The following is a 9716-nucleotide window of genomic DNA, read 5'->3' on the forward strand; positions in this document are numbered from 1 at the left end:
ATTTATATATTAAAACACAACTCAAATCTGACTGGGCCAAATGTTTAAAAACAATTACCAATAGACATGTGGGAGCTCATTTTGTCCATAAAAACTCATCCACATGACATATACAGTGTCTAATTGAGTTGACTAATATATTTTTTCTATTATCCACTTAATTCCTTTATATCCCTCTCTTCTCCCTCCTCTTCTTATTTCTTTTCCATTTCTCAACCTTTTTTTCATTTCTTATTCTTTAATTAGAATTTCTCCTTCACAACAATTGTCGTGAAAACTAGAATTGAACATCACAAAATAATTACAACTATTTGTAACTGATTTAAGATAAAATAAAGGGAAAACTACGTATATATACATGTTAAGGAGAAATATTTACGAAACGTGACGATAATTTTCCTTATTTACAAAACATAACGATATTTTACGAAACATGACGGATTTTCATATATTTTTCGTTTTTTAATTTTATTTTCAAAAAATAATTTTTTTTTTAAAATAATTTTATTTTAAAATATATATATGTATTTTAAACTTAAAAAAAAAACAATTTTATATTTTTTTAATTTTTTTTTTTTGCTCAAAGACTTAAAAAATTACCTCAAATTTTCGTGTATGAAAAATGTATGAAATGTGTATCTGTAAGCGAAATTTTTAATATAGTTTTTCATACACAAAATGTGAATGAAATTCTAAGTCTTGAGCTAGATATACACATTTCATACCATTCTCATACATAAAATTTGAGCGTAATGTTTAAGCCTTGATCGAGATATACACATTTCATACGTTTTTCATACACAAAATTTGAGCGAATTTTTTAAGCCTTGAACAAGATATACACATTTCATACACAAAAATTTAAGCGATTATTTTAAGTCTTGAATGTTGTATCAAAGTTGTATACAATGTTGTTGTAGTTGTATTAATTTTAGAGAAATCTAACATGAACTTTATACACGAAAATGTGAGCGAAATTCTAAGCCTTGAGCGAGATACAAATTTCATACCGTTTTCATACATACAATTTTGAGGTGGTTTTTAAGCCTTGAACGAGATATACACATTTCATACAGTTTTCATACACTAAATTTTGAGCGAACTTTTTAAGCCTTGAGCGAGATATACGCATGTCATACATAAATTTTTAAGCGAAAAAAATAAAAAATAAAATAAAAAAAATATATTTTTAAAAAAAGTATGTTTGTTATAGGGTTTGTAATGTTATGTTTTGTAAATAGAAAACTATCGTCACGTTTTGTAAATATTTCTCCTTAATATGTATATATACGTAATTAACCCAAATAGTTTTATGTTCTTATGTACATAAAAAGATCATCTTTTTTCTCATAGATTTTTGCTTTTAGTAGAAGAGATATCAAGAAAGAAAATGATTAGCTGTCCGATCCTACATTACGGCTTAACATCTTTTTGTCTTGATTTTTTGGTCTACTAATCTTGATAAATGACATGAAATCCTATTTTTACCGTAGATTCTTTTTGTGGCAGGAGAAATCAAGAGATTAAATGGTTTGCTTTTCAAAATTACTACTATATATAAAGGAGAATCCCCATTTTTTTGTAGTTCTCACATGAATTTTTTATCCCTTTTTACCCTTACTTGAAATTTTTATGACTTTATAAATTGTCACACATTTTAGTAAATTGTAAGAACTCTTAGGACTTTTTTATGCCACTAAAAAGATGATGTCATGGAAAATGTTATAGTGGCCCCCACAAAGCATACTCATACATATTTGAGTTTTTTATGCGAAAATACTATTAACCTTTTTTCAATATATCATTGTTAAATACTTTTAAAATTTATCAAAAATGTAACTAATAGCCCTTTCGTCTCAATCGAAAAATGAAATCCGAAGTATGGCAGTTAATTAATCAAATTTTACATGCGCGCACTTTTAACATAAAATTATCTAATAAATTACTATATTAAAAGAGGAACTATATTATTTTTATACATATTCTAAAAATGTTGAAAAACATTGTATTTAAAGAAATATAATTTCGATACAGTAATAATACTAGACAATTGCAAAAAGTATATTTTTTACTATCAAAATATTTTGTAAAAACCGGATAATATATTTTATATAATTTAGGAGTAAGAATTTTTTTTCATGTTAAAATTAACTATTTTGTCCTAAATTATATAACATATTAATTATCCGGTACTTTGCAAAATATTTTTGGTAAAAAATAAGTAAGCCAATATGAGTTCAATTCAAAGAACTCAAATGAATTAATTTAATATATGAAAAGCTCAATTTGGATCATCGGGGACTTAATCTCAAAAAATGAAATTAGAAGAGCTTTCAATTATTTATTTTTTTCCTAAAAAAAAAAAAATCTAATATATAAACTAAGAAAAATGTTTTCCGTTAACATACACTTTTATACTTTAATACTCTAGAAGTCTTTCGAAAACGTCAAACTGATGTTACAAGAATAAAAAACCAAGAGCAAAGTTTTTTAAAAAAAATATCTACAAATTGAATTTTTAATGTCGGTTTGGGCCGGGCTTAGCATGTGCCAAGTGACACTAATTTACGCATAGATGGAGATATTTTTTCACGTGCAGTGCCACTTGACATTCTTTTTTAAACAAAATTAAAGATTTTACACCACGCACCATCAATTATTCAATTAGAGGTGTTTTAATACATAACTAGTGATAGAAAGAAGAGAATATCTGACAGTCAAGATGTCAACCTCGACAAAAATAATATTTCCTCTGTTTTAATTTATGTGAATTTTTTACTATTTGGGGAATCTACGAGGTAGTTCTTTGATCATATTTTTCTTTCATTTTTTATAAATTATTTGAATTATAAATTATCATGATTATAGTACTTTTTGTAGTTTCTAAATTTATCCCATTATTTTCACAAATTTGAAAAATCTATGTCAAAATGTACGGTCAAAGTTATAAAATTTGACCATCATATTCCAAAAAGGTTCATATAAATTGAAACAGAGACAATTGGGAATTTGTCTTCTGGCTCTAGCTCGTCGCACAGGGCTTGCCTAGTGTTGGGTTATCTCTCATATGTGGTTTACGGGCTATTGCACAGGAACAGGATTTACCCTATGCGCACCCTAAGGATAGCAGCTGCGGGTTCCCTTGTCATAAAAAAAAGTAATTCACATCTATTTTTTTACTATTATTTCTTGTTCTAGATATTGAGTGCAGATAATCTTTTACTCTATCAAAGGATGTGTGGTGACGCGCCTGCTTCCTCCCTTAACCAGTGACTCTGGTTCTAGCCACAAGATAGAAAAATTAACTTAGTAAGCCGCTTTTCTGTAGAATGAGACCCTACGCGATGTGATACCAAATTAATCGAGCTCCAATATAAATACCGGATATCAAACGGAAAACCCAAAAAAAAACTTTTACTTAGTAACAACAAACAAAAGATAAAGATAGGCCTTACACTTCGGAAAGATAACATCTCTTATCTTTGGGAGTGTAAGTGATCGAATGATCGACTTCATTCTGTTTTGCCAATAACGGCTGACTTCCTCAAAATCATCTCATACTCCACTTTTATGTTGTCATTTCCAGAAAAAGGACACATCCCATTTTCCAATATCCCTACAGTTTTGTTGCCAGTATAGTAACCTCTTAGGGGTACTTTAGGTAGTAAAAATATCCCTGGCCCCACTTTGGACGGAGTTCACTGGCTATATATATTTCATTTCTCACGGAATCTTCTCTCATCAAAACACAGAGTCATCATCTTTCCTTTTTGTCCATTTCTAGGAGGGATAAAAAAAAAAAAAATACTTTGAACAAATAGTTATAGTTGTTAACTATTTGTTTAAGGTTCAGTATTTTGCTCCAACGTATTCATTGAAGTTAGAGAATTATTTTAAACCAACCCCACAAATAAGGAGACAAATTTTATTTGTCATTTGAGATCCACTTCTTCGTTTCTAAGCCATTCATAACAGGTATATGCAAAGACAAAATACCCCATATCATTTTTTTTCTTGTGATTAAATTATTTTAAAAAGTTCTGAATATTATGTTTAAGATTCTTGAGTTGGGCCTGCAGAACTTTCTTGTTCTGTCTTTGTAGTTGTCATCTGGTTTAATTATTTCTTTTTTTTTTTTTTGGATTCTGGAGCCTCTTTTAGTCTTTTTTCAATAATTTTCCCTTTTTGGAAATTCTTATGTTGAACCTTTTCTCTGAGAACTTTTAGATTTTGTGTGATTCTAGAGTTCTCTCTTTCATTTTCCTCTATTTTTCTTTTTGTAATTTATTTTGCTAGTGTTTATATCTTATGTTGACACTGTAAATCATAGGTGATGGCTTTTTATATATGGAGTGGGTTTTAGCTGTAAAAGATTTTTAGTTTTATTGATTGCAGTAGACCTTTTTTAATGTTCTTTCAGGTACCTTTCTGAATTAAGTAGCACTGAAGTCAGTAAGGACCATGGAGTAAATGAGTCCAACTTGTTTTTATTTGTACAATTTTCTTGTCTTTGTATGTGTGTCTTGCATAGCAATAGGTTCCTTGGAGTGTTAAGTTTTCTATATTTGTTTTTATGTCTGATAAGCTATAGAAAAATATTCCTTTGACTTTTTGGAACTATGTTATAAATGCATACAGTGAACAATCAAGAACAGGAAATTTGCAGAGTTTAGGTTCTTTAGGAGTTGATTCACAGAATTTTGACTTAACCCCACACCTACGCAATATCCATATAATCCCCTCTACCCCCACCCCAACCAAAAAATAAAATAAAGACCCCCCCCCCCCGGCACGCCACCCCCAACCCCACCCCGTCCCTTCTGAAATTTGTATCAATAAGTTACTGGTAAGCTAAGGTTTCTTGATTAGTTGAAGAAACTGTTTTCAATCTTTGTTCTTATGGAAGCTATTTATTGCAGGAAGGATCATGAAGATGATAGTGGAAAGTATTGAGAAGAAATTTGATGCAGAAGAAGTGATTGAGGATTTTGAAGCGTTGACCAAAAATGCTGGAAGAATTCAAGAAGAGACACTTCAAAAGATTCTTGAAGAAAATGGTGGAACTGAGTATCTGAAGCAATGGGGTCTGAATGGAAGAACTGATGTTGAGAGTTTTAAGGCTTGTGTCCCTATTGTCACTCACAAAGAATTGGAACCTTACATTCAAAGAATTGCTGATGGTGATCTTTCTCCTATTCTTACTGGAAAGCCCATTGAAACTATCTCCTTGAGGTATAGTAAAAACATGCATAAAAGATAATTTTAACCTTTTATATATAGCGTAATTTTTCAGTGAAGCCTTCTGGTAAGGGGAAAAAAGGAGTCAAAAGTTTTTTTTCTTCTTGTTTTTAGGTTAGTATCTTTATTTTTAGAAGTTGAATAAGGAAATTTGTTGGTTGATTTGCAGTTCTGGTACTACTCAAGGGAAGCCAAAATTTGTACCTTTCAATGATGAATTAATGGAGTCCACCATGCAGATATTCAAGACCTCTTTTGCCTTTAGGAACAGGTAATCTGCCATTTGTCATTTTTGTTCTATGTCCTGTTTCCTATGCTACTTGCTTGTTTGTCCATGAAAATTTGTTTTTCAGTTAAAGAGATCCTTGATAATTGGGGCAGCTATGGAAAGTTAAAGAGTTTAAATGTTGTGGGGACATTTACCTAACATCTGTTCCAATTCCCAATAAATAGAAAAAGAATTTTTGGTTCTTTCTGCAAGCAAATAAATGTTTGGTTTGTCAAATCTTAGTGTGAACTAAAAACATAGTAGTTCACACTATCTTTAGGCCAACACTTAGCTTAATGTAATAATTCTGTTTTTCTTTTTTCCTCTTACAGAGAATTTCCAATTGGGAATGGGAAAGCTTTGCAGTTTATTTACAGCAGCAAGCAGTTTAAAACTAAGGGTGGTTTGGCTGCTGGAACAGCCACTACTAATGTGTATAGAAATGCACAATTCAAGAAAACAATGAAGGCAATGTCTACCCCATGTTGCAGTCCTGATGAAGTAATATTTGGTCCTGATTTTCAACAATCTTTATACTGCCACCTTCTCTGTGGTCTCATTTTCCGCGATGAAGTTCAAGTTGTTTCGTCTACGTTTGCACATAGCATTGTCCATGCTTTTCGTACTTTCGAACAAGTATGGGAATCACTTCTTGTTGACATAAGAGAAGGAGTCTTATCGAGCCGAGTCACTGTTCCGTCTATAAGATTAGCCATGTCAAAATTGTTGAAGCCTGATCCAGAACTGGCTGATACAATTCATAATAAGTGCGCAAATTTAAGCAATTGGTACGGCTTGATTCCTGAACTCTTTCCGAATACAAAGTACATATATGGTATCATGACAGGTTCAATGGAACCTTACTTGAAGAAACTGAGGCATTATGCAGGGGAATTACCCTTATTGAGTGCTGATTATGGTTCTTCTGAAGGATGGGTTGGAGTTAACGTTAACCCAAAACTCCCCCCTGAGGTGGTTACTTATGCAGTGTTACCAAATATTGGTTATTTCGAATTCATTCCTCTCAGGGAAAATTTCGATGGAATGGAGCAAGTAAATGCTCCAGTGGGTCTGACTGAAGTTAAAATTGGTGGAGAGTATGAAATTGTCTTCACCAATTTTGCAGGTACAATATTCTTGCATCCCTTTTCTTGAAAATGCTCTACTTAGACAACTTATAGATAAGCATCATATTTAATTTGAGAACATGTTACTGTCTGACATAAAATACTAAATTCTGCTTAGATAGTAAAATTTATGATTTGTTTTTATGCCTTGTTCTGGAGCTCAACATGCTTTTTGTCCATGTTCTGTTGTAGATATTTGTTCTTGTCTGAAATACTTGCATGTGCTTGGGGTTCATTTCCTTTTAACCACTTCCTTTTTGTTGTTAAGTTTACGGATTATCTAAACAAGTGCTTACTTAAGAAAAGTATTTTTCTGTTCTGTCCGGTTGTTCCACATTTACTTCTCTTACATTTATTAAATAACAAGCTATTGATCCATCTATTCTGTCGCTTAGTCTACCGGATTTTAGTTATATGTACTGACAATATAATTGTATATGCAGGTTTATATCGTTATAGACTTGGTGATGTGGTCAAGATAAAAGGATTCCACAACGGGACTCCAGAACTCCAATTCGTCTGTAGAAGGAACCTTTTGCTGAGCATTAACATAGACAAGAACACCGAGAAAGATTTACAGCTTGCCGTTGAAGCAGCAGCCAAGCACTTGGTAGACGAAAAACTAGAAGTGGTGGACTTCACGAGCCATGTCAATGTCTCAGCTGATCCAGGACGCTACGTGATTTTCTGGGAATTGAGTGGGGAAGCAACCGATGAAATGTTGCAAGATTGCTGCAACTGTCTGGACAAATCATTCGTCGATGCAGGCTACGTGAGCTCCCGGAAAGTGAGTTCAATTGGACCACTTGAACTGAGGATTGTGAAGAGAGGAACATTTCATAAGATATTGGATCATTTTGTAGGATTAGGAGGAGCAGTTAGCCAATTTAAGACACCTAGGTGTGTTGGTCCAAAAAATAGCTCATTGATACAAATACTGTCTAGTAATGTTGTTAAGAGCTATTCCAGTTCTGCCTTCTGTTGAATTGTATGTATTTTTCCAGCTTTGTAGCCCTGCTTGGGCATTCTTATCTTAATAATAGTGTAACATATCTTGCTTCAAAAGCCCAGTCGTACATGTCCACTACTCCTTTTCTCTTGGTCTGATGTCTATATATAGAAAGTCTAAAACGTAGTCGGTTGACGCTGAGGCAACAAGCTCAGTCGAATAGTGTAATGAGTGTAAGGTTAAAGGCTTTTGCAACTTTGATAAGCATATCGTAGCAGGCAAATAGAGTAGAGTGCTTGCATTTCTTTCTATTTCAATCGTGACAATAGATATGAACTGGTCTAGTGGTGCATTGAATACTTAGGGAAATTACGGTCAAATACCATCCGATCATCTAGTTTGCAACATATATACACAGTGAATAGGTAGTGTATAGTTTATACTAAATATACATATCTATACATATAATATGCATATTTATACATATAATATACATCCCTATACATACATATACACTATCTATACGGCTGAAGTGTATAGGTAGTGTATACTTCGGCCATATTTGATAAACTAGATGGCCGAAGGGTATATTTATGTAAGTTTCTCTTGATATTTTGCATCTACCAATTTCAGTGCTACACCCACAATACGTATATGTATACTCAAACCCTGCCACTGCCCCCCACCCCCAAACACAACCCCTAGCCAATCAAAAAAAGAACTGTTAGGATGAACATGTTAGACTTGTAAGTTGTAATCATAGGCCAGCTGATCTGAATTTGTCTAATCCTAGTAAGACAAATTTGCTGTCACCTGTCAGTTCTGTGGGCCATGAACTGTACTACGTGGGTATATGGTAACAACGTTTGGTTTTAGTACTCTCTGTCTTTATAAATTGATGTGACATTTTTCGTTTTCGAGATTCAAATTACATAAATTTTGGCTAATATTTAAGATGCAGTTTTTCATCAAATTAATATGAAAAAAGTTATAATTTATAATATTTTTTCATATAATTTTTAAATATATAAATTTTAATATTAAAATATTGAGTTAATCCAATCCAATTTAACTTTAAAGTTTAGTCAAATTGACGCTCGAAAAGCGAAAAGTGTCACATAAATTGAGACGCTGGGAGTAGTTACTTAGACTAGTGATGTGGTCTATTTTCTACCCAATTGTAAGAAAGAGACAGCTCTTTGGGGCAACATAGATACGTGGGGAAGAATGACTTGCGATAAATATGTAACTAATTCAGTTTTAACGGACACAAGTTGAGTTGGAAAACTTCAGGAAAATTATTTAGTTGATCGTGAAAGAAGTTCGAGTGTCGAAATTAACATCTCAAGACAGCATCATATATCTGTAAGGAGAATATATTGATAAACTGTTAAATTTGTTACTAAATTTTATTTAGATATTTGAACTACGATATGTTCTGATTGAACACCTGACATATGATAATGTGTTTCTATTAGATACGACTGATTTAAAATTTTGAAAAAAATTTTGTGCGTATTTTCAAGCGCTCATTTATTTTATTTTATATTAAATCAAACAAATGGAATATACCAAATTCTTGGTGCCAGGAGTCTGTTATCTACTTTAAGCACGATAACAAGTTACTACACACAGGACAAATGAATTTGGAACTTTCTAGCCAGCCCAAATATCACTGTCAAAGAATTTTGTCCATAGAAAAAAGCTCTATTATTGCCCAAATGAAAATAACAGAAGAAGAAGAGTTTGATGTAAAGAAAGAAGATAAATAAGCTTTAAAGATATGGCATTGGGGTCCGGAGCCAAAAGGGTATAAAAATACACGGTATAAACCAAAAGGGGGCGGCCAAAAATTTACATACCAAAAGGGGTATAACGTGGATCAGCCCACGTTATACCCCAATTTTTTTTTTTAATTGTCAGACCATTGAAGCCGTAAAAAAAAAAAAACAATTTTTTAATAAAACGTGAATCCCTCCACGTTTTACAAACATAACTTTTTTCCCGCACGGTTTAGGGTTTAATTTGTAAGACGTTGCCTCTATTTAAATCATATTCGGCTATGTTTTTAATAAAAAAAATTTATTGATTTTTTTAATTTTTAAGCATATAGTTAATTTTAGTGAATAACTCA

The 9716-nt window shown here is 32.1% G+C and overlaps 1 protein-coding gene across 2 annotated transcripts; it reads left to right on the forward strand.

The window, feature by feature from the left end:
* Positions 1–3725: 3725 nt before the first annotated feature.
* LOC132053514 (jasmonoyl--L-amino acid synthetase JAR6) lies at positions 3726–7735 on the forward strand. 2 transcript variants are annotated; one of them, XM_059445584.1, is made up of 5 exons: positions 3726–3975; positions 4920–5232; positions 5408–5509; positions 5839–6632; positions 7077–7735. In XM_059445584.1, exons 2-5 carry the CDS (start codon positions 4928–4930, stop codon positions 7616–7618), a joined length of 1743 nt encoding a protein of 580 aa, XP_059301567.1. In that variant the 5' UTR covers positions 3726–3975; positions 4920–4927; the 3' UTR covers positions 7619–7735. The 2 variants fall into 2 exon arrangements, with proteins under 2 accessions (XP_059301567.1, XP_059301568.1); XM_059445585.1 differs by lacking the exon at positions 3726–3975 and adding an exon at positions 4806–4846.
* The last annotated feature ends 1981 nt before the right edge of the window (positions 7736–9716 follow it).

Source organism: Lycium ferocissimum, chromosome 4 (assembly GCF_029784015.1).
Source record: "Lycium ferocissimum isolate CSIRO_LF1 chromosome 4, AGI_CSIRO_Lferr_CH_V1, whole genome shotgun sequence".
Lineage (NCBI taxonomy): Eukaryota > Viridiplantae > Streptophyta > Magnoliopsida > Solanales > Solanaceae > Lycium > Lycium ferocissimum.

Excerpts from the sequence above, each read along its gene's own strand:
- LOC132053514 (XM_059445584.1), top strand. The coding sequence starts at position 4,928 with ATGAAGATGATAGTGGAAAGTATTGAGAAGAAATTTGATGCAGAAGAA. Across the intron at positions 5,233-5,407 it reads ATTGAAACTATCTCCTTGAG|TTCTGGTACTACTCAAGGGA; the intron begins GTATAGTAAAAA and ends GTTGATTTGCAG. Across the intron at positions 6,633-7,076 it reads TGTCTTCACCAATTTTGCAG|GTTTATATCGTTATAGACTT; the intron begins GTACAATATTCT and ends TTGTATATGCAG.